The following is a 23,414-nucleotide window of genomic DNA, read 5'->3' as shown; positions in this document are numbered from 1 at the left end:
GAATGTAATAGGGTTACAGTCATACCTCGGGTTGAAGTTGCTTCAGGGTGAGCGTTTTCGGGTCGCGCTCCGCGGCAACCTGGAAGTAATGGAATGTGCCATTCTTCAGCTTCACAGACATTTCTTGTACCAAGGATTCACTATTGGTTTTCTGAAATGCAAGGTAGGTAGGAAATAGTCTGAGCATGCACAAAGTAGCTTTCCTGCACCATTGCATAACCACCGGCAGTTCTTGCACATATGAAATTGGGGAGCAGGGCTTCTAGGTCAGAAAGGTGTGGCAGCTTCGAAAAAACCCTTCTAATTTTACCCATTAAGCTGTTGTGGCACCTGTCAATCTTAGCAGCGTGAGATGGAACAGGGTAGTAATATACATGGCAAATCTTTATTCTAAGACTCAAATATAGAAATATATTCTTGTTCCTTGGTACACATTTTGGAAACACGTCAATCTGAAAATCAATTAGTCTAATTCAGTTGCTGCTTTTCTGATCGCGACTCCTGATCTAATTATTTATTTATCTTCCTCTGTAGATATTTTATAACTGGAGAGATGCCACATGTCATAACCGCTGTACACTAAATGAGAACACACCATAAGTCTAGGCTATTCCAGGAAGAGCCACTTAAATGAACGGAGCACAGATTTTATTCTTTACAATAATTGTGACCTTCAAATTAAAATGGCTCTGTTCACCCCCCCTTCCCCTTTTAAAAAGCATGATGACAAATTGCTTGCTTTGAGTGCAGTGCACAGATTGCACAACTGGTGGGGTCCACTGTTTTCACCCATGCATATATAGCTTTCCAACATTTTGCAGATAAAAGCATTCTTGTAACATCCCTTTTCTCACACAAAACATCACTGCTTGAGTGCTGCTCCTTCTCTCCCCCTTGAACACTTGCCAAAGGCACTTCATCTCCTGTGTGCTACGTTCATTTACTTTGCAGCAGAGGGTCTGGCATATAGAAGCCAAGAGGACTTTGTTCTATGAGCTAAACAATATTAGGGGGAAACATTATTACCTTATGCCAGGCTTATTACATGTAGGTCACACAAGCCTGCCACAGGTACTAAGATGGTCAGCTGAGGCCTCACTTTGGGTATCCCAGATTGGTTGGGTGGCTACCAGGGAAAAGTCTTTTCTGTCATCATGCCCAGACTTTGGAACACCCTCCCCAAACATGTTTACCTTTTAATACACCTTAGGTACAAGTTGCTTTGCTGCTCAAGGTCTTCATGGAATATCATAATGCTGCTTATAATCTAGATGCTGCTCCACTGATTTCAGTTGTTCCTAATTGCTTTGCATATTTTTCTTGCATTGATTTAATCTCTTGGAAGTTGCCTTGCACACTTCTTGTATTTTTATATATTGCCAGTTCATACAATATAACCCAGTGGCATACAACACTGTATACAATAAAATATAAAAGACCATAAAAACAGTAAGAAATGATCCTTAAAATGAGTGGCTGCTCCATTTTTAACAGTTACATGTACTTACGTACATAAAAAGGGTCTTTTAAGAGATGCCTGAAAATAAAAAGTGAGGGTGCTTGCTGACATTCTGCTGGAAGGGTTTTCCATGGGCAGCACTAAATGTCTGACTTTTGGTGGAAGCCAGTCAGGCCTGTAACATGAAGGGCAGCTAGCAATATTCTTGTAGGTGATCTCAGTGTGATCAAACTGAGAGATTAAAGCTCAGGCCATCCCTAAGGTGTCTGGACTCAGGTTGTTCAGCTCTTTATATAGGAACACAAGGGCCTTGAATCTAACCCTGTGCAGATATTGTAGCAAAGGGGTTAACATGCTGTCGGCATTCTGCACCACACATATCCTCCAATATTTCTCCGATGAAAAGAGGCAGAAACGATAATTTTACTATTTATACTCCACACAACTTACTGGGTCGCCCCAGCAACTCTGGGTGGCTTCCAACATATATAAAAACATAGTAAAACATTTAACATTAAAAAAACTTCCATAGACAGGTTTGCCTTCAGACAGCTTGGAGGGTCGGATAACTCCACACCCTCCAACATTTCTCCAATGAAAATAGGGGCATCCCAAGGAAAAGTGGAACGTTCCAGGATCAAATCAGAAACCAGAACGGCTTCTCTAAACCAGGGACGCCCCTGGAAAATAGGGACACTTGGAGGGTCTGGACCCAGGGGCAGCCCCACATGGAAAGCACATCGCAGTAGTCCAGCTGCAAGGTTGCCAGTGCATGGGTTGTAGTGGCCAGGTTATGCCTGTCCAGATGAGGCATATCAGGACTTATAGCTTTTTTGGATCTAAGGTGGCACCTCTCTTTCCTGTGACATGTGAAGCTTGACAGCTGTTCTGTCAACCGACTTTTAGCTGAGTTGCCTTCTGTGATATCTACAGCCTTATCCCATGCTAGTTTACCAATAAGTAAACTCGAGTCTTGTTTGTGGTCTTCCCAAAGGCATTTAGTCTGCTGCTGTGACAGCAGGGCCTGTGGGCTGATCTAGCAGGGCTGTTCCTAAATTCTCAAGAAAGCCCTATTATAATCAATGGAGCTTGTTCCTGAGCAAATAGTGCGTTGGAATAACAGAATCATCGAACTGTAGAGTTGGAAGGAACTTTGAGGGCCATCTAGCCCAGCCCCCTGCAATGCAGAAATCTCAGCTAAAGCATCCATGACACCCACCTCTGCTTAAACACCTCCAAGGAAGCAGAGTCCACAACCTCCTGATGGAGCCCATTCCATAGGCTAGGTAGTATGACCACATAATGGAGTAAACTTCTTTGAACTAAGTGGGCTTTAGTTTTATTACTTATTACATTAATTCCACCTTTTCCCTCCAAGGAGCTCAAGGTGGTGTAAATTGTTCCCCTTCCCCTTTTATCTTTACACCACCACCAACTGGCTAAACATCTTTCTGACGGCAAGAGCCATTAGACAGTGGAACGGTCTCCCTCAGAATGTGGAGGACCCTCCTTCTCTGGGGGTTCTTAAGCAGAGGTTCGATAGCCATCTGTCCTTGATACTTTAGTTGAGATTCCTGCATAGCAGGGGGTTGGACTAGAAAACTCTCAAGGTACCTTCGAACTCTACAATTCTATGCTTAATTAAGTAGGTTAGGGCTGAGAGATTGTGACTGGCCCACGGCTTCATGGCTGAGCAGGGATTCGAACCCTAGACTCCCAGGTTCTAATCCAATACTCTGATCATTCTACCACACTGGCTCTCAGAGTAAACAGGCATTAGGATTGGGGTTACACTGTAACATGGAAGGTGGGTGAATAGCCAGAGATGAACCAGATGTCAAGCCACACATGCCCTTATAGGAGCTTCCAAAGCTTAGGTTAATGCACAGTGGTACACTTTAAAGGTAAAGGTAAAGGTACCCCTGCCCGTACGGGCCAGTCTTGACAGACTCTGGGGTTGTGCGCCCATCTCACTTAAGAGGCCAGGGGCCAGCGCTGTCCGGAGACACTTCCGGGTCACGTGGCCAGCGTGACATCGCTGCTCTGGCCAGAGCCAGAGCCGCACACGGAAACGCCGTTTACCTTCCCGCTGGTAAGCGGTCCCTATTTATCTACTTGCACCCGGAGGTGCTTTCGAACTGCTAGGTTGGCAGGCGCTGGGACCGAGCAGCGGGAGCGCACCCCGCCGCAGGGATTCGAACCACCGACCTTTCGATCGGCAAGTCCTAGGCGCTGAGGCTTTAACCCACAGCGCCACCTGCGTCCCGTGGAACACTTTACCTCCCCTCAAAAAGAATATTATGGATTTGGAAAAAGTTCAGAAAAGGTGATAGAGTGACTCTCCAATGAAGAAAAGTTGCAGTGTTTGGGGGTTTTTTAGTTGGAGAACAGGCATGATTGAAGTTTATATAATTATGCATGGCCTGGAGAAAGTGGATAGACAAATGTCCCCCCCCCCCCTTCAATAATCTTTCAATAACATTAGACCTCGTGGGCATCCAATGAAGCAGAATGTGATAAGATTTGGGAGTTGTTCCGCCTGGCCTTTGGCTTGGAATTAATTGATCCCCTCCCCCTTTTTCCTTCTGTGATGGAACTCCTATTTGGGGACTTCCCTGGCTTTTTCTGGCCCACGTAGGACCAGTCTGGACAGCTGGCCTTGGTGAAGATTTAACGTTTTCATCCCCAAAAAGATTCTGATTTGAGTTTCTATTGAAATGAGGCTGCTTTTAAAGTTGTATTTTAATCTTGTTTTTAAGTTGTATCTTAATCAATTGTTTTATATCTGGTGTTAGCCGCCCTGAGCCTGGTCTTGGCTGGGGAGGGTGGGGTATAAATAAAAATTATTATTATTATTATTATTATTATTATTATTATTATTATTACAGTCATAAAGGTAAAGGTAAAGGTACCCCTGCCCGTACGGGCCAGTCTTGACAGACTCTGGGGTTGTGCGCCCATCTCACTTAAGAGGCCAGGGGCCAGCACTGTCCGGAGACACTTCCGGGTCACGTGGCCAGCGTGACATCGCTGCTCTGGCGAGCCAGAGCCGCACACGGAAACGCCGTTTACCTTCCCGCTGGTAAGCGGTCCCTATTTATCTACTTGCACCCGGAGGTGCTTTCGAACTGCTAGGTTGGCAGGCGCTGGGACCGAGCAGCGGGAGTGCACCCCGCCGCAGGGATTCGAACCGCCGACCTTTCGATCGGCAAGTCCTAGGCGCTGAGGCTTTAACCCACAGCGCCACCTGCGTCCCAGTCATACTTTCCCAGTCATTACAGTCATACTTTGGGTTAAAGGAGCTTTGGGTTAAATTGTTTCAGGTTGCGTCCCATGGCAACCTAGAAGCAATGGAACGGCTTACTTCTGGGTTTTGCCGCTCGCGCATGTGCTCAAAATGACAGCATGCGCATGCGCAGAGGTGGTGAACGGATCCTGTTCGCATCCAGAGGTACCGCTGTATTATAAAAGGGCTTTTCGCAGTGCATAAATAAACTATGGAACTCCCTCCTGCAGGAGGCAGTGATGGAGGCCTTTAAAAGGGGACTAGACAAATTCATGGAGGAGGAAACTGCTCACAGAAAGAGAGAGTTGCTCTCGTGCTCAGGTTCGGCTTGCAGGTTTCTGACAGGCACCTAGCTGGCCACTGGGAGAGCAGGATGCTGGCCTGGGCGGGGCCTAGTCCTGCGGGGGGGGGATGGGGGAAATCCGGCAGCTCCACTGCGCAGGCGCAAAACAGCTCCCAGTCCGTGGACGTCGTTCGCTGCCATCTCAGCCCCCGGAAGGAGCCGAGAGCTTCCGATGAGAGCCGAGCGGCTCCGGAGGTTTCCCCGACGAAGCGCAGCTCCCCTCGGCTCCTCTCGGGGGCCGGTGCCCCAGCGGCGATGGGCGGTGCCGGGAGAGGGGCGGCCTAGCGGCCTCCGCCTCCTCGGGCAGGTAGGAGCGCTTCCTGGTGTTGGCGGGCGGCCCCCGGGCGGCCGCAGCGAGGCCCCCACACCCGCCCGCGGCGGCGGCGGTGGCACCTGCCGACAAGGCTCGGTCGGGGCCGAGGGCGGAGCCGGCAGGTAGGCGCCGCGAGGGGAAGGCGGGCGTGAGGGAGCGCCGCCCTGAGGAGAAGCAGCCGCGCCTGTCAGGGGCCAGTTTCCCTCAGGAGAAGCGGGGCGGGGGGGGCAGCCGAGCGGGACGTGTCGGGGGAAAGGGGGCGGCGCCGCCGCCGCCGCCGAGGGGATCGTTTCCTTGTTGGGCCGCCCCGCCGCGGGCCACCTTCAGGGGCGGTGACGCCGCCGCCGCCGCCGCCCTCGCCCTCCTCCTCGCGAGCGACGGCCGCCAACCGGGTCTGCCGCGCCCCGCCATGTCAGCCGAGGAGGCGGCGGCGGCGGCGGCTTCCCCGCGGGCTCCGTGACGGGGCTGGAAGGCGGCGGCGGCAGCAGCGCTGCTTTAGAAGGAATGTCGGTTTATTTATTCTCCGCCTTTTCCCCCTGACAAGGACTCAGCTGACCGCTTACCCACCACGTCCAAGCAGCTGCTTTTAAATTTTATTGTAGTTGTTTTTATTTCATTAATCTATACACTGCCTTTCCCCCCTGACCACATGTCCTCCCGACCTGTCCAAGTGGGATGTGTGTGGTCGGAGATGCCTGGAAAAGAGCACCTTTTTTTAGAGCAGTTAATTATTATTACATTACATACTTATTTGTACTCTGTCTTATTCGCTGTCAGGGATTCAGTTGACCGCTTCTCTGCTGCGGCCAAGCAGCATGTGTGTGTGTGTGTATGTGGAGGTGGCTGGAAGGAAGCTGCTGCCGCTGCAATTTTTTAATGACAATTTTATTTTATTTTTTATTTTATGAAATTCATGGACCACTTGATTGTAGAAAAAACAACACCCTCAAAGCAGTTCACAACTAAAAGATAACTCGGGTTGTGAATGTCATCCGTGCGGGAGGCACGTTCGCAACCTGCAGCGCCGTGTCTGCACACGCACAGGTTGCGATTTGGCACTTCTGCACATGCGCAAAGCGTGATTTGGCGCTTCTGCGTGAGCACCAAAACCCAGAAGTAACCCATTCCAGTACTTCCTGGTTTGGCGCAGTGTGCAACCCAAAAACGCACGACCTGAAGTGTCTGTAACCCGAGGTATGACTGTACAAGGATCGCTAAAGAAAACATTATCTCCATGATTTAATATACACAGGTTAAAACCACTATATAGAACAGATGACTAAAACAAATTAAAACTCGATTAATTAATAAAATTAATATACCTCTTTATTGTAGGGAAAAAACACTAATCAGTTTAAAAATGATAAAATCATCACTAAAATGTTTTCTTACCTCCATAATTTAAAACATAACAGAATTAAATCTACAAACTTTCCAAACATCTGGGTAGGCAATAATATATTTATAACCCTGCTCCCCGACCAGGGACTTAGTTCCTCCACTTGTTGACATATCTGCTGGGCCTTGTTTCTGCATGCTTTTGTGTGAAGAACTATAAAGCAGGGTTGTTGTTTTTCTCCTGAGCTGACACTGTTTGGGTTTTTTTGGTAGGAAGGTGCTAAGAGAGGGTCATTTGTATTTGGGTTTTGATACAGAGGGATCCCACCCTGTCCTCTACTGCTTTGCTGCATTCTATCAACTGTGTGTCCTCCAGTCCACACTGGCAAAATAAACCCTGGAAATGGGTACTTACCTGTGAACTTCTGTTTGAAGAGTGGACTTGGGGGACCACAACATTCACTCACCCCTTGAATCTTACGGAGTGTGGGGATTCATATGCTTTCGTCCTGGTTTGGAATGGATGAAGATGGAATGGTGGTGTTACGTCTGCTCTCTCTCTGGGTAGTGAGGTGCTTGGGATCAGGCCTCCCTGTTGCACTAGGAGAGAGAGAAAACGGCTATGAGTTCCCTTAGTAGTCTTGTCTCCTGAGCAGCAGCAGCAGCAGCAATAGACACTGCAAGGAGAACAGCCCACTTCTCTGGTGGCTGCTCTTTGCCGCTTGATGACCCACCAGAGAAGCAGTCCGTTCAGCCTGCCACCCAGGGCAGGGCTCCTTCTAACCACCACTCCTCTGCCTTTATGTGGTGGTGGTGAGGAGTGCTGCTGCCTGCACAGGTGACATCACATTATGTCACAGAAGGAGTGGGGTGGCAACAACAACAACTCCCAGCAACTCTTCTGTTGGTAGTGGTGGTTACTGTGCCCTCAGTGGCCACTGCTTGTGGTTTGTGCTTGTGTACCCCTTGAGTTGCTGACCCTCAACAGCTACCTGCCAGTTCAGACCTCTGGCAGTAGTACAGTGGTACCTTGGGTTAAGTACTTAATTCGTTCTGGAGGTCCATTCTTAACCTGAAACTGTTCTTAACCTCAAGCACCACTTTAGCTAATGGGTCTCCTGCTGCTGTCGTGCCGCCGGAGCACGATTTCTGTTCTCATCCTGAAGCAAAGTTCTTAACCTGAAGCACTATTTCTGGGTTAGCGGAGTCTGTAACCTGAAGCGTATGTACCCCGAGGTACCACTGTACTGCCTGAGTGAGTTAATGTGGGGTGTACTCACCCAGTCTTGGAAGGGGACGAATGCTTGTGTCTCTGCCATGCTCTGTGTTGGTAGTAGTTTTGAGGTGTATCCTGCGGGTGGGGAAAGCCATTTTGAATAATTATCATGTTAGAAAACCACTACAAGTAAGCAAACCTAGAACATCAGAGATAAAGATCCAAGGCCAACCGACTCACTAGGTTTGGTTAGGTTTCTTCTATGGAGTATTTTGAGTAAGGGTGGTCCCATCTTACCCTGCAGACTGGATGGTAAGGTAAAAAAGGTAAAGGACCAATGTACGGGTAAAGGTAAAGGGAGGTCCTGCCGTGACTGACTCTGGGGTTGCAGCGCTCATCTCGCTTTATTGGCCGAGGGAGCCGGCGTATAGCTTCGGGATCATGTGGCCAGCATGACTAAGCTGCTTCTGGCGAACCAGAGCAGCGCACGGAAATGCTGTTTACCTTCCCGCCAGAGCGGTACCTATTTATCTACTTGCACTTTGACATGCTTTTGAACTACTAGGTTGGCAGGAGCAGGGACCGAGCAATGGGAGCTCACCATGTTGCCGGGATTCGAACCGCCAACCTTCTGATCGGCAAGTCCTAGGCTCTGTGGTTTAACCCACAGTGCCACCCGCGTCCCTCCATGTACGGTTATGTCCAGTCAAAGGCAACTATAGGGTGTGGCGCTCATCTCGCTTCAGGCCAAGGGAGAAGGTGTTTGTCCACAGACAGCTTTCTGGGTCATTACTAAATTGCTTCTGGTGCAATGGGACACCATGACGGAAGCCAGAGCACACAGAAACACTGTTTACATTCTCGCAGCTGCCATACCTATTTATCTACTTGCACTGGTGTGCTTTTGAACTGTTAGGTTGGCAGAAGCTGGGACAGAACGACGAAAGCTCATACCCGTCGCACAGATTCGAACCGCTGACCTTCTGATCAGCAAGCCAAAGACGCTCAGTGGTTTAGACCACAGCGCCACCTGCTCCCTACAGAGTGGATGGTGTTATCCATTCAGTCACTTAATTCTGCCACATGTGTAGACACAGCTGTATTGACTAGACTAGCATACATTTGAGAACAACAACAATAAGTAGAACCTGCAAAAGAATGTTGCTATGTGGAGTTCTTCTGTTTACTGTTCCAGTTAGTTTAAAATTTCATTCTGCTTGGCAGGGGGTTGGACTCGATGGCCCTTGTGGTCTCTTCCAACTCTATGATTCTATGATTCCATGATACTCCATTCTGTTCACCTTCCCATCTGGCTTCTGGCTTTTCTCTCTCTGATCTATGACCACTGGGCATAGCCATTCTTGGTCTGTTTGTGGGGTTCAGCCAGGGTGGATTTGATTTAAATCAAATCAGTTTAAATCACAATTTAAATCACTTTTTTTAACAGAAAGACTCATTCTTGCTGGCATAATCTTAATATGTATTTACAACCAGATGAAGGTTTCATTTTTGGAATAATAAATTTTCAGAGTAGTTTTTACAGTTACTGTATATCAAAAATTACTGATTTGGTAATACTATTAAAAATACATAGATATGCAAAAAGTGTGTGGGCACAAGCTGTTTGGAGTGGTGCTAAATCTGCCCCTGGTGATTGTACCAGTTGACAATGAATTCTGCTTCTGTTTGATCACACTCATATGTGACAGAAAATAAGAAACTGGGTGTTACAGATTGCAATTTTCATACAATACCTTTAGGGGCATAACACCCATGTAAGCAAAAATACAGGTTTGTGCCCATGCAGTCTAAATTTAGATCATGGGTGGGGTGAGAGGAAAATAAAATAGGTGAGAGAGACAGAGGCAAGAAGGGTGCATGTAAGCTGTGGGTAGTGTCATTTACTGAATATGGCTCAAAGGCATAATGAGGTATATGTATAACACGTAGGCAAGTCTGCTGTGGTGCTAGGGGCCATAAGCAGGTGATATATTCCTATAATGTTTTGCTTCCATTCCTGTGATATTTTTCACATACATTTAAGCATTAGATTGGTGATCAGGCCAAATGAGAAGAACTGGTGGGCCACATTAGGCCCATAGGCTGCAGTCTGTCCACCATTGGTTTGGGCACTGCGACTGCAAAGACCTTGTCTCATGTTGCACTTCTGATGGTGGCAGGATATGAAGCAAAGCCTCTTGCTGAAGATCTGAACATCTGTTTCTCAGGCAGCCTTGGATCCAAATGGATTCCAGGGCTGTAACAGTTCTTTTTTTATCATTCTCTTCTAATCTTAGATGGTGTGTTGATGTACTCCAGGTAGTCATAGTCTGATTTAAGCCACCTTGTAATAACCCATTTGGTTACTGAACCACTGATATATTACAAGTGAACTCTTTATTTACTGTGTTTGCTATTGTTTAAGATAAAACCTATTTGGGAAAGAAACTACTTTTGCCATTTTTATGGACGTTTAGTGTTTGTTTACAGATGGTTGCCTTGGTGGTATTATCTTGTGTAAATTATCAACAGTTTTTGAGCAAACAGATAAATAAATGTCATATTTAAGCACTTGCCTGGTTGCAGTAGCTGATGCTCCATCCCTCTTCTGTGCACAAAATAGTAACCAAATGGGCCATGAGAGGAAGGAAGCACCATCCTCAGTGCCCAGCACTGAAATGCAATGGGCAAGAAGGGTAGAGCTGTCTCATAGCATCCATGTAATTTTTGTGGGTGTGTTGGCAAGACTGAGGTAAACTTACCTTTGTATGATATAATTAAAAATAAGCACAATCAATTCACTTTGTTCATTAGAATGCAGTGGTTTTTATATTGACTTTCTGTTTACCAGACAAGGGTGGGTGGATTGAATTTTGAAGGAGTGAAATGTGAATTACTGGTTCAACCGTAAAACAGCTCTAGGATGATCAAAGCCAGTGTATACCTTGACAGCAGATAATAACAGCCTGCATGAAGAAAGTCTAGCCACTTAGCTTTTTGATTCTCATATATCCTAGTTGAAGTAATGCTTGTTCCAGAGTGCTATGTTTACAAGTGTTTTTAACAAAAGGGTAAGCCCTCTCATGGAACTGCTCATAAGAGAGCCTGCCTTGCTACTGAATCTATAGTCATTCTAACACTGCTGGCATAATGATATTGTCTGAATATTTTATTTAGGCTTTGTTCACTACTTGAAATCAAGTTTTGTACCACATTCTTTTATTTATCTATTTCTGAGTACAGTGGTACCTCCGGTTATGAACTTAATTCGTTCTGGAGGTCTGTTCTTAACCCCAAACTGTTCTTAACATGAGGCACATGGGTCTCCCTCTGTCGCCGTGCTGCCGGCGTGTGACTTCCGCTCGCATCCCGGGGCAGTGGTCGCAACTAGAGGCATCTACTTCTGGGTTAGTGGAGCTCGTTACCTGAAGCATGCATAAGGAGGACGGTTTGTAACTGGAGGTACCACTGTACAGATATGTACTTTCAGAATTACATGTATTGAATTATCATGTATTGTTAATACCTGCAAAAATATCTGTTCCTATTTGCTCAACTTTTCATTTCTTCTCATCTGGAAAGTTAAAAGCGAAGACTGTAGTATCTATTTGTAAAATATGTAAACATTCACCACCTGCTGGGGCTGCCATTTCGAAACCAGAAGTTAGCTATCAGAAAATGTCTTAACAAACAAACAAAATCCTTCCAGTAGCACCTTAGAGTCCAACTGAGTTTGTTATTGGTATGAGCTTTTGTGTGCATGCACACTTCTTCAGATACACTGAAACAGAAGTCACCAGACTCAGAAGGGTGGTGGGAATGGGTGATTGGCTGATAGGTGTGGTAAACCTGTTGACAACTGTTAACGACTGCAGTTGGTCTTACAGGAAAAAGCAAGGGGTGAGATGGCTAAAAATAGCTTTATCATGTATAATGAGATAAGAATCCAATGTCTCTATTCAGACCAGGTCTCTCCATGGTTTTAAGTTTGGTAATAAGTTGCAATTCAGCAACTTCTCTTTCCAATCTATTTCTGAAATTCTTTTGTAATAAGACAGCTACTTTGAGATCTTGTATAGAATGTCCTGGGAGATTTCTCCTACTGGTTTCTCTGTCTTGTGATTCCTGATATCAGATTTATGTCCGTTTATCCTTTGGCGTAGTGTTTGGCCTGTTTGTCAAATATAGAGGGCTGAAGGGCACTGTTGGCATTTGATGGCATACACAATGGTAGAAGATGAGCAATTAAATAGCCCTGAGATGGTATGTTTGATGTTGCTGGGGCCAGTAACGGTGTTGTCCGGGTGTATGTGGCAGCAAAGTTGGCATCTGGGTTTATTGCAGGCTCTGGTACCAGTGTCCATGTTAAGTCTGGTTGTTGTATTATTGTGGGTGAGGAGTTGTTTAAGATTGGGTGTCTGTCTGTAAGCAATGGAAGGTCTTCCTCCCAGAGCTTGAGAAACAGAACTCTCATTGCCTAGGAGAGGTTGTAGATCTCTGATGATGCATTGAACTGTTTTAACTTGGGAGCTGTATGTGATTAATAGTGGTATTCTGTTACTTTCTTTTTTGGGTCTGTCTTGCAGCAAGTTCTTTCTGGGTATCAGTCTGGCTCTGTTGATTTGTTGTTTAACTTCATCAGGCAGATATTTTAGTTCTAAAAAGGTTTGCCGTAGATCTCTTAGGTGAGAGTCTCTGTCTGTAGAGTTGGAACAGATGCGGCTGTAATGTAGGGCCTGGCTATGTACAATGGATTGTTTCGTATGTTTGGGATGGTAGCTAGAAGCGTGTAGATATGTTTGTCAGTCAGTTGGTTCACGGTATAAGGTGGTGTCTATACACCCATCCTGTATTTTTATAGTATTGTCCAAAAAATGTATTTCTTGCATAGATTGGTTCATTGTTAGGTTGATGGTGGGGGTGAAAGTCATTGAATGCCTGGTGGAAGGTGTCCAGGGTCTGTTGACCATGTTCCAGATAATAAAAATATCATCAATGTGTCACAGGTACAAGAGAGGTTTGAGTGGGTAGGAGTTTAGGAAACGGTGTTCTAAATCTGCCATGAAGATGTTGGCATACTGTGGGGCCATGCGGGTGCGCAATGGTGTGCTGTGCTGTGTTTATTGAGGCCTATCGTTCTTGAGATTTCTGAGAAAGTGTGCCACGGAGATATTTTTCATTTCTCAGGTAATTCACCAGGCACCACTTTTTTGGAATTCAGCAATTTCTGAATTTCACTCAAATCCACTGTTCAAATCCAACACAATGGTACTAGCAATTGCACAACCCAGAAAGGGTGATGAAGGAGAGTCCCCAAACTACCTTGGACTTGGTACTGAGCTGTTGAGGAGGGAGTGCCAGCCTCTTGCTGCCTCCTGGACCATGCAGTCAGGTCAGGTGAGGCAACTATTCAAACTCCCCCTTACCTAGTGCCAAATAACATCACCCATTGGATTATAACCTGGCTGCTCCTTCACCAATGGTCTACCAGTTACAGGAAAAGGACAGTTCCGTTTGGCCCTTAGAGTATCCCTTAGTGCTAGTCGAGTCACCAGGGTGCATGCACATCTGATATGCCCCAGAATGCCAGCTGCCATTGCATCCTCTTTGCAGCCATAGCTGCAACCCCAATTCAGAAAGAATGAGAGGCAAAGCTCCCAAGAAGTAGCCCAGTGCAGACACTATGCTGCAGAAAACTCCAGTGAATTCAAACTGTTCAAGAGGAAACCGCACAGAGTGCTTAATAAAGGACTCTCCTCCAGATTCTGCAAATGGGATGCTGCCCCCCCTGTCAAGCTAATGTGAACAGTAAGCTCTGTGAATAGCATCTAAATACTTTACCAAAGGGGCCCACTCCACAACTGTGTCTGCACCCTCCCAAATAATACATCAAACAATTATCCTAGTTCCTCCTTGCCATGAATCTTGCACGGCTTAGCATTCCTCAGTTTAGTGGTAAGCACCCTATATGTAAGAGTGAATTCATTTACTTATTCCCTCTGATTTGGTCACTTGAAGCAAATGACAATCCGTAACTAGGAGGACCTTTAACCCTTAGTGTCCCCAGAACCCAGGCCTATCCTTCTACCTGCAAAGGAACCGTGATCTGTCCAGAATGTTGTGCTTCACCCCATACCAGCTCTAAAAACTCCCAAGTAGCATACCTGGTGAAAATACTAGAGAGAAGACAGAGCAAGGCCCTCAGAGTTGCTTGCAGATAACGCACCACTGTTACTTTCTTTTTTCCCTCTTTTTAAAAAATAATATTTATTAAAGTTTTAAAGGTTACAAAAAGAAAAAGAAAAAACACCAAGTTAAACACAAACTTAACAACACGTCACAAAAATAATTATAAAAAACAGAAAAATAGAAAAATAGAAACAATTAAAAAAAAACACACAACGAACCTTCCCATAACTTATCTTTCATTTGCTTGTTTCCTCGACCTCCTCACACCTCCCTTTTTTGTATTCTAGTTCGGTTAGCTATTTCAGCAAATCCTTTCCATCCTTCCCATTTTTTATCCTATAATTTATCTTAATATAATGTAACTTTACCTTTCCTCCTTTCAGCCATTAACAGTCTATTTTTACTTAGTCCTTTATAATATTTCTGCTAAAGCCACATAACTTCATTCCAGCCTCCTTCTAACATCCCTTAATTTTACAATGTTTCTGTAAGTAAACTTTAAATTTCTTCCAATCTTCTTCGACCGACTCTTCTCCCTGGTCTCGGGTTCTGCCAGTCATTTCCGCCAGTTCCATGTAGTCCATCACCTTCATCTGCCATTCTTCCCGGGTGGGTAGATCTTGTGACTTCCAGCACTTTGCAATAAGTATTCTTGCTGCTGTTGTAGCATACATAAAGAAAGTTCTATCCTCCTTTGACACCAATTGGCCGACCATGCCCAGGAGAAAGGCCTCTGGTTTCTTCAGAAAAGTATATTTAAATACCTTTTTCATTTCATTGTAGATCATTTCCCAGAAAGTCTTAATCCTTGGGCATGTCCACCAAAGGTGAAAGAATGTACCTTCAGTCTCTTTACATTTCCAACATTTATTATCGGGCAAATGATAAATTTTTGCAAGCTTGACTGGTGCCATGTACCACCTGTATATCATTTTCATTATATTCTCTCTTAAGGCATTGCATGCCGTGAACTTCATACCTGTGGTCCATAACTGTTCCCAGTCAGCCATCATAATATTATGTCCAACATCTTGTGCCCATTTAATCATAGCTGATTTCACCGTTTCATCCTGAGTGTTCCATTTCAACAGCAAGTTATACATTCTTGACAAGTTCTTACTTTTGGGATCTAACAGTTCTATTTCCAATTTTGATTTTTCCACCTGGAAGCCAATTTTTTTGTCCAGATCGCACCACTGTTACTTTCTGTCCAGGTAACAGAACCTCCCATACTCCAGGGTGCCGATGTCACCTTCAATGAACCTTCTACTACCATTGGAGCCCAAGAGAACAAAATAGGCAATGGCATGTGAATTCCTGCTGGCTGCAGATCTGTGCGGGCTGCCCTTATCAGCCCCCAAAGTCTTAGGACTGTTGTGGCCACCTGCACTGCTACTACTGCCACAGCCACTCACTGTGCCTGCTCAAGAACATCCAAAAGTAACTACATCAATCAAAAAGCAAAGCAGAACATCGCTGCCTGACAGATTCAGATTATGTGATGTGCCTCCACTGCTGAGACTGGTTGCTCTTTTTCCAGAGGTGGTATACATAGTTCTCTCCCTCCTCATTAATTAGCACAGCAACCCTGTGAGGTAGGTTAGGATGAGAGGCAGTGTTTGGCCCAAGGTTACTCAGCAAGCTTCATGAGTGGGGATTTAGTCTCACACCCTAACCACTACACTCACTGGCTGTCATTTTTATGCACTTGTTTCCCTAATATACGTACTTTGTACACATTCATTTGGGTTGGGAGACTTCAAAGGATTTCCGTTTTGAAGGATACCTAGGTTTTGGTTCACATATTGTTTCAGGAAGTGTATATTACCGTATTTTTCGCCCTATAGGACGCACTTTTCCCCCTCCAAAAATGAAGGGGAAATGTGTGTGCGTCCTATGGGGCGAATGCAGGCTTTCGCTGAAGCCTGGAGAGCGAGAGGGGTCAGTGCGCACTGACCCCTCTCGCTCTCCAGGCTTCAGGAAGCTCTCCGCAAGCCTTGCAAGCCCGGCGGGAGGTCCCGCGGGCTCACAAGGCTTGCGGGCAGCAGCCTGCAGCCCAAAAGCTCAGGGGACAGCGGGGAGGCGGAGCGCCGCCACCCCGCTATTCCCCGACCTGATGTGGAGGCTGGCGGGGGGAGAAGCAAGCTTGCTTCTCCCCCCCCCCTCTGCCAGCCCCACAAACTTGGGGTATAGCGGGGAGGCGGAGCGCCGCCACCCCGCTATTCCCCAACCTGATCTGGAGGCTGGCGGGGGGGGGAGAAGCAAGCTTGCTTCTCCCCCCCCCACCAGCCCCACAAGCTCATGGGATAGCGGGGAGGCGGAGCGCCACCACCCCACTATTCCCGGACCTGGTCTGGAGGCTGGCGGGGGGGGGAGAGAAAACAAGCTTGCTTCTCCCCATCGCCAGCCCTCAAGCTCGGGGGACAGCGGGGCAAGCCGCTACACCACGGAGGCTAGAGAGGGTGTCCCTGAAGGCAGAAGAGGGAGACGGAGCGCTCTGTCTCCCTCTTCTAGCTTGGGGATGGCTGTGCAAACCTGGGGGGGAAATAAATTTTTTTCCCTTGATTTCCCCCCCAAAAAACTAGGTGCGTCCTATGGGCCGGTGCGTCCTATAGGGCGAAAAATACGGTACCTAGATTTTTATTTAGATGTGAACCAAACAAAAGGTAGGTAGCATTTTCACACTGAAGTACCTATCCTTCTTGAAGAAGATATCAGTGTTTACCAGTTCAGTGAGATTAAAGAAATCAAAGTTAATAGCGGTAGCTGTAAAATGAGTATCGGTAGTTTTGCTCTCTATAATGGAAGGTGCAGAAAATTATATTGTTCCTAATTTACCTTCCCTTCCCCCTCCTCCCATGAGCAAGTAGTTCTACTAAATATTCAGTGCAGCAGAGTTGCCTCTTGAAACATAACACTTGGACCATGAGGAATAATCCATGTGCCTTGCCATTGTGTGAGATTAATTTACACAGCTTGTCAACTTGGCACGGAGCCCACATTCTTCAGGAATCACTTCAGCATGCAAAAATTAATTATGGAGAAGTAAATATTTTAGTTGCCAGTAAAAACACACACATTGCAATAAGAAAAACAATAAAATACTGAGAGTTGATTGCTTTTGACTGTCTCTAATCATTCCCATTAGTGTCCAGGTTAAAAGCTTCACATAGACTTTATTTTGAAGCAAATAAAAATGAATGATAGTGAAAACATGCTATAAGGTAATTAATTCACAATAGAACATTTAAGTATAACATGTTCAGTTTTCTGACTATGGATGCTTATATATCCAAGCCACCACCATCTATGTAAAGAGAGGTGCATAAGTGCGCTTGCCTGGAGCCCCTGTAACAAAGAAGTGAACTCATTGGTGGATTATAATAGCAGGGCATTTGTTGTGGTCATGAGGTTTTGGACACAGATTTATTAATGTAACTTTTCACGTAGTATGTATCTTTAGCACCTGCTTTTAATAGCTTGATCCTTAAGACTGATTCAAAATGTTCCACTTAAAGCATTTCTTAGTCTCTTTCCATTGGGTGTGAGAGAGACAGAAATGCAGCTTTAAGAACTTTTGGGTGTTTAAATTGGCTATGGAGGAAAGTGGATTCAAAATTGGTTGCAATGAAGGTTGGCTACAGCTTGTGATCTTTGAGGAGAGAGCTTTAACCACAAGCCTAGCTTTGGCTGATATTCTAAGCCAAACCTTGGCTTAGTACAGCACAGTACAGGAATAAAGACTGGGGAGGGACACAGCAGCTGCACTCTCCTCTTTCGGAGCCTTTACATTTATGCAATCCTGGTAAGTCATAGTTTGCCTTACTGTGACACGTTAATCAAGGGAGTAGAATCTGATAGTTACACTCTTTAACTAGTTCTGGGGAGAGGGGGATGTCCAAAAGACTTTGGAATTGAATGTCTTTGCTTCCTTCTCCATTTGTTCTTAAAATTATTTCCTTTAGTATTCTCTAAAGATACTAGAACAATATTATTGGGGATAACAGATTTTTGTTCCCAGTTCTTTAGATAACAGTTCAGAAGGAAACAATCTGTCCCTCACTTCCCCATGTTTTAAGTTCTGTACTGTGAACCCTTTTATTTGGTGGTAATGGAACACTGATTTGGACAGACAGGCAGAAGTGTGATCTGCACAAAAACCATGCTATAAATATGAGATTTCATGTGGCAAGATGCCATCTCAAAGTCTAAAGCACTCAGAATTCCAAGATGGAGCTCTATTGTTAAGAGCCAGCATCTCCTTGAAAGCAGAAAGTACTAAAATGGTAAAGATAAATGGTAAAGAGACACGTGTGGCACTGTGATCTAAACCACTGAGCCTCTTGGGCTTGCTGATCGGAAGGTTGGCAGTTCGAATCTCTGTGACAGGGTGAGCTCCCGTGGCTCTTTCCCAGCTTCTGCCAACCTAGCACTTCAAAAGCATACCAGTGCAAGTTGATAAATAGGTATCACTACGGTGGGAAAATAAATGGCGTTTCTGTGCGCTGTGGTGTCTGTCATGATGTTCCCCTGTGCCAAAGCGGTTTAGTCATGCTGCCTACATGACCCAGAAGGCTGTCTCTGGACCAATGTCTGCTTCCTTGGCCTGAAGCAAGATGAAGTCGCCTTTGACTGGACTTAACCGTCCATGGCTTCTTTACCTTTACCTCTTCTAAAATGGGCGCCAATATTAAGATGTGGCTCATAGCAGAGACTTTTGCAAGAACTGTGGAAACTGTAGAAGTTACAGACAATCAAGAAAATAGTACTGCAGAGAGTGTTTCACAAGTTTGAAAAATCCCTACATTGCATGCGTATAATTCATGAATAAATAAAGCCCTTCTTTACACCAGAGTGTAAAGCACCACTCACACATGAACTATAAACAGCATAGTCAACATAGCATGGTCAACACTGTTTAAAGTTTAACTATAGGTAGAGAGCATTAATCAGGCTGTAGCGGTGCCTGGGAGAAAATATATATACTTAGTTAAATCTGTACATCTCAGGCAAGCAGCATAAAATGTGTTGCAGGAACCTGGACCATCTTCTTGTTCTATTAGGCAAACTGCATGTAACAATGACTGTACTGAGTGAGGTGCATCATTGCTTTAATGAAAAATAGTGGAAGTTATACACAAGCTCCACCTTGGCAATAGAGATGTTGCAGTCCTATTATATCAACCTGCCTTATTATTTTATTTATTTATACTATGGCTTTGCTATTCAAGTGACAACACTCTCTCAAGGAAGCAATAGAATTCCTCAAGGCTTCAGTTAAGGAAATGAGTGAATTGGCAGTCATTGTATGAAAGTGCAGTGTGATTTAAAAATGTGATTAAGGGTTACAAGCATGGCCTATAGCAAAATGTGGCAGTTCTGTTCAGGTTGCCAGCCACTCCATTTTTTCTCCCTCCCCATTTCCCATTTTTGTCCTATTTTGTGCCTTCTGAATATGCGCCCTGTTTTTTTCCTTTTTCTATTTTGGGCTCTCCCTTCCATTATTTATTTTTTTAAAAATTTGGGTGGGGCAAATGGACATACATTTGCCTAATTCCAGGTCTGTTAGGACTACGTACTCTCACTGGGTATAGAATGCTAACTGACTGCTGGAGGGGGAGGAAACCCCCCCCTAATATAATGGAGTGGCTGAAACCCCAAATGGAAGCCCCTCCACTTTGACAGGAGTGAAATGCTGCCACATGCACATGAAGTGGAAGAGGAAATGATTCCTGGAGGGGTGATCCAGAGAACAAGATTTGGTTCACAACAACTGGAGAACTGGATGATGCTGGGGGACCACTCTACAGAGTCTTCCACTACACAAGTCCCCATCTTAGCCATAGTGTTATCAGCAGTCATGCTGCTGGCTCTAATGCACTCAGAAAAATGGCAGCCCTCAAACAAAATTTGCATTACGTAATGACAATATATAATCTAAAATGATACACCTCACTTGTGTTGATAAACCTGACTTTTTATGCAAATCACCATCTGCAAATGATCAGGACCTACAATATTCTCTATTGATATCTGAAAAAATATTATTATTTCCAGGTCAGAATTGCAAGGGCTGGCCATATGTGGAGTGTTAGTGGGAAAGGAGCATGTTTGGTTCCTTTCCTGGTCATGCAGTGAAAGTGAACCCTTTTGTTTCTACTTATAAGTGGATGATTGTTATTTGCTGTTAAGAAAAAACTATGGCCCCGGGAACACCGTCCCTATAGTTATAATGACTGTTAGCGTGCTAAGTTAGTGAACAATAATTGTTGTATTTTGAAAATGCCCCCCATGACTTTACAAATGCTTTACAAAAAATTTACAAAAACAAAACAGTATTTGGGTAACTTAAATTAAGTTATAAAAATGTAATAGCCATCTAAATGATCAAATCAGTACAGTGGTACCTTGGGTTACAGATGCTTCAGGTTACAGATGCTTCAGGTTACAAACTCTACTAACCCAGAAATAGTACCTCGGGTTAAGAACTTTGCATCAGGGTGAGAACAGAAATCGTGCGGCGGCAGCGGGAGTCCCCATTAGCTAAAGTGGTACCTCAGGTTAAGAACAGTTTGAGGTTAAGAACGGACCTCCAGAATGAATTAAGTTCTTAACCCGACGTACCACTGTACATAAAAAAATCATCTTACACTGTGTGTGTTCTTGTTTTCCTAACCAATTTGGAAACTCTAACAATATTATGACGTTCTTTTTGTGTTTCTTTAACTGCAACACTATTCTCCCACTATTGTACATCTTGATGTGGCATGTGTGGTGAATTTAGAGGAAGTGTTTTATTTACTTACTTACATGCACAGAATTTATATACTGTAATTTATATACTGTAAAACTTCAAAGCAGTTTAAAGGAAAGCTTGTATATAACCAAAAGCATATGTCTGTTACATGTAAAAATATACTTTGGCATCTTTCTTTGCAGGTTGTTCAGCAACAGTTATGAACTCTCGGTTACGAGCACTAGGTGGGAGAATAAATAACATTCGAGCATCAGAACTACCAAAGGAACGGACCCGATCTGAGATCATTTGCAGTGTCCGCTTTTTGGATGGCTCAATGCAAAGCTTCAAAGTTAGTGTAAGTCTTGGGATTTTGAAATGCGTGATATCTGTAAAGCATGGGGCCCCTGTGTTTTGGGGTTTCTGGTCCAATTTGGAAACTTGAGAAACAGTTGCATATCAGATATTTGATCCTTCACTGCACAACATCAACTTCACGAAAGCAAATTGGTTCTGAAAAACTGCTGTTAAAACTCTTTGTTTTCCTTCCTTTTCCAATTTTGGCATGGTAACATCCTTAATAGATGGTTTCTTGAAGCAGTCAAATACAACGTCTGTTGTGGTGTAACATTCATTGAAACTGGACAAGATACCGTACTCACTTTAAACAAGTCTGCTTAGTCTTCAAAGGTCACTACATCCTTGGGTTTCCCATGGTCTGAATTACTGCCATACCATCCATTACAGAACATGTTAGAATCCAGGTTTCTTTCAAACTTAGCTGTGAAATATTCTCTTCTTGTAGCCAGTGATAGTGGCATAGTCCACATCTCTTGTTTCAAGAGGTTAATGACATCAATAGACCTGCCAGCATCTATGGATGAAAGGTCACAATCAGTCCAGATAGCTGAGGTATGTTGTTGGTTTTTTTTTTAATGCTAACTGCACTGCATATATGGAAGAAATATTTTGATAACTTTTTCTTTGGATTTGGTGCATGTAGGTTGACAGTTTATCAGCGACAAATGCCTGCAGTTTTTTATTTGCATTCAGCACATCATGTGTAATTGGCTCTTGGGGAATGTCTGGTGATTGAATCATGCAATGTCTATAGCTTTTACCATTGAGAGCATTGCATTATACTGGACAACCTGGACAGGTCCTTGAAATGAAGCTTCTGTCTTATTTGTGCCAAAACTGGGTTGGAAAATGGTATGTAGGCCAGGAATATCAACTAGTCTGATGTTCAGTTCTGATATTTCTTTCCCATGGACACTTCTGTGGAAAGGAACTGTTTGAGATGCATGGAAGGTCCCCTTCCCACCTGTTATTTCCTCCAAATTAGAAGGTCCACTTCCCAGCCTCTGTTGACATTAACGTGTCTCATGTAGCCTGAAAGCAAATCATGACTGAAATTCATTGGGACAATTATATTTCCATGTGCTAAGAATCTTGGGGTTATTGCTGCTGTTACGGTACTTTTCTGGGGTTGTTGCTGCTGAGACAGTACTTTGAACGCACTCAATTTTGAATGTGGACCAAGATACCTGCCAAGTGACAACTTTATAATGCAATGTGCAGATTTGTTTAAAATTGAGAAAATTGTTGGATAGTAAGGAGCTCATCATCCTGTCATGGCATATTCTGTTCCTTAGAAGTCTCTTCTGGTTCATATGCTAATCAGAGAGAAAGCTCAGAATGTGAAACCAATATATCCTTAGAATCATAGAATTGTAGAGTTGGAAGGGACCCTGAGGATCACTGAGCCCAGCCGCCTGCAATGCAGGAAAATGCAGTTGTCCCATATGGGGATCAAACCTGCAACCTTGGTGTTATCAGCACCACGCCCCAGCCAACTAAGCTATTCGGACTCCTTGATAAGGATGGGTGCTGAAACCCAATTTCCAGGTACTGCTTTTGTACTTAGATATGGAGTTAACCCTGCCCTTACCATCACTTTGAAGTCAATGCATAGTTAAAGCACTTGTCGTAGCTCCAAGCCTCAGTCATGAAACTCGGACTCTCAGTTCAAGGAAACCTGCAAGCTTTGCTCAAAAAGTCAGGGCATGGTCTTAGCATTAGTACACAGTTCTTAAGTCTATAAGCAGAGCTCTAAAATTAATAGCCAAATCAGTAGCTGAGTTGTCCCAACACTTGACATGCCCTTCCTGCTCAACTGTTGAAGAGTGGGACAGAAACTTGACTCAAGTGAGAAGACTGTGCTTGCAAGTGCACTCCTGCTGGAGAACCAATACAGTACTGTTGTGCTGATGCAGTTGGCAGCATATCCCTAGCAACAGGACCTGAGTCACAATGGGACCCATGATAGCACTTACTGTGGAACTGTTAGGACATCAGATGAGTTGTTGAGTGCCAGAATGCTTCAGAAACGGAGGCAGAGCAGTGTGGAAAGTTATTTCTTTTGATATAAAATATTTGGTTGGTACTTGGTTGGAGCATTATTTCCTTTCCCTTCTTAAAATTTAAAAAGATGTCTGGATATGCTCTCAGGCTATTTGCATGCTGACCTGTTG

The 23,414-nt window shown here is 44.6% G+C and overlaps 1 protein-coding gene and 1 long non-coding RNA gene across 8 annotated transcripts in view; one reads left to right on the top strand and one right to left on the bottom strand.

Moving 5' to 3' along the window:
- PTPN3 (protein tyrosine phosphatase non-receptor type 3) overlaps positions 1 to 23,414 on the top strand; it is a 94,442-nt gene that overhangs the window by 28,909 nt on the left and 42,119 nt on the right. For 2 of the 6 annotated variants that reach the window (XM_079949396.1, XM_079949394.1), the window contains exon 2: positions 21,084 to 21,238. In XM_079949396.1, the coding sequence (XP_079805522.1) occupies positions 21,084 to 21,238 (155 nt within the window). Of the gene's footprint in view, positions 1 to 5,346; positions 5,524 to 21,083; positions 21,239 to 23,300; positions 23,320 to 23,414 lie in introns of those variants that run through there. The other 4 variants (XM_079949399.1, XM_079949398.1, XM_079949397.1 and 1 more) reach the window with 4 other exon arrangements.
- On the bottom strand, positions 97 to 23,313 carry LOC307201114. 2 transcript variants are annotated; one of them, XR_013832553.1, is made up of 4 exons: positions 22,832 to 23,297; positions 21,543 to 21,754; positions 7,155 to 7,339; positions 97 to 151 (listed from the first exon to the last, which is right to left on the bottom strand). It is a non-coding gene; the product is annotated as an uncharacterized lncRNA (long non-coding RNA). The 2 variants fall into 2 exon arrangements; XR_013832552.1 differs by lacking the exons at positions 97 to 151; positions 7,155 to 7,339 and having other exon boundaries at positions 21,392 to 21,754; positions 22,832 to 23,313.

Source organism: Podarcis cretensis (genome assembly GCF_951804945.1).
Source record: "Podarcis cretensis genome assembly, chromosome: 13".
In the NCBI taxonomy this organism is placed as follows: Eukaryota; Metazoa; Chordata; class Lepidosauria; order Squamata; family Lacertidae; genus Podarcis; species Podarcis cretensis.
Note: the sequence above shows the minus strand (reverse complement) of the source record. Positions and strands in the feature narration are given on the sequence as shown.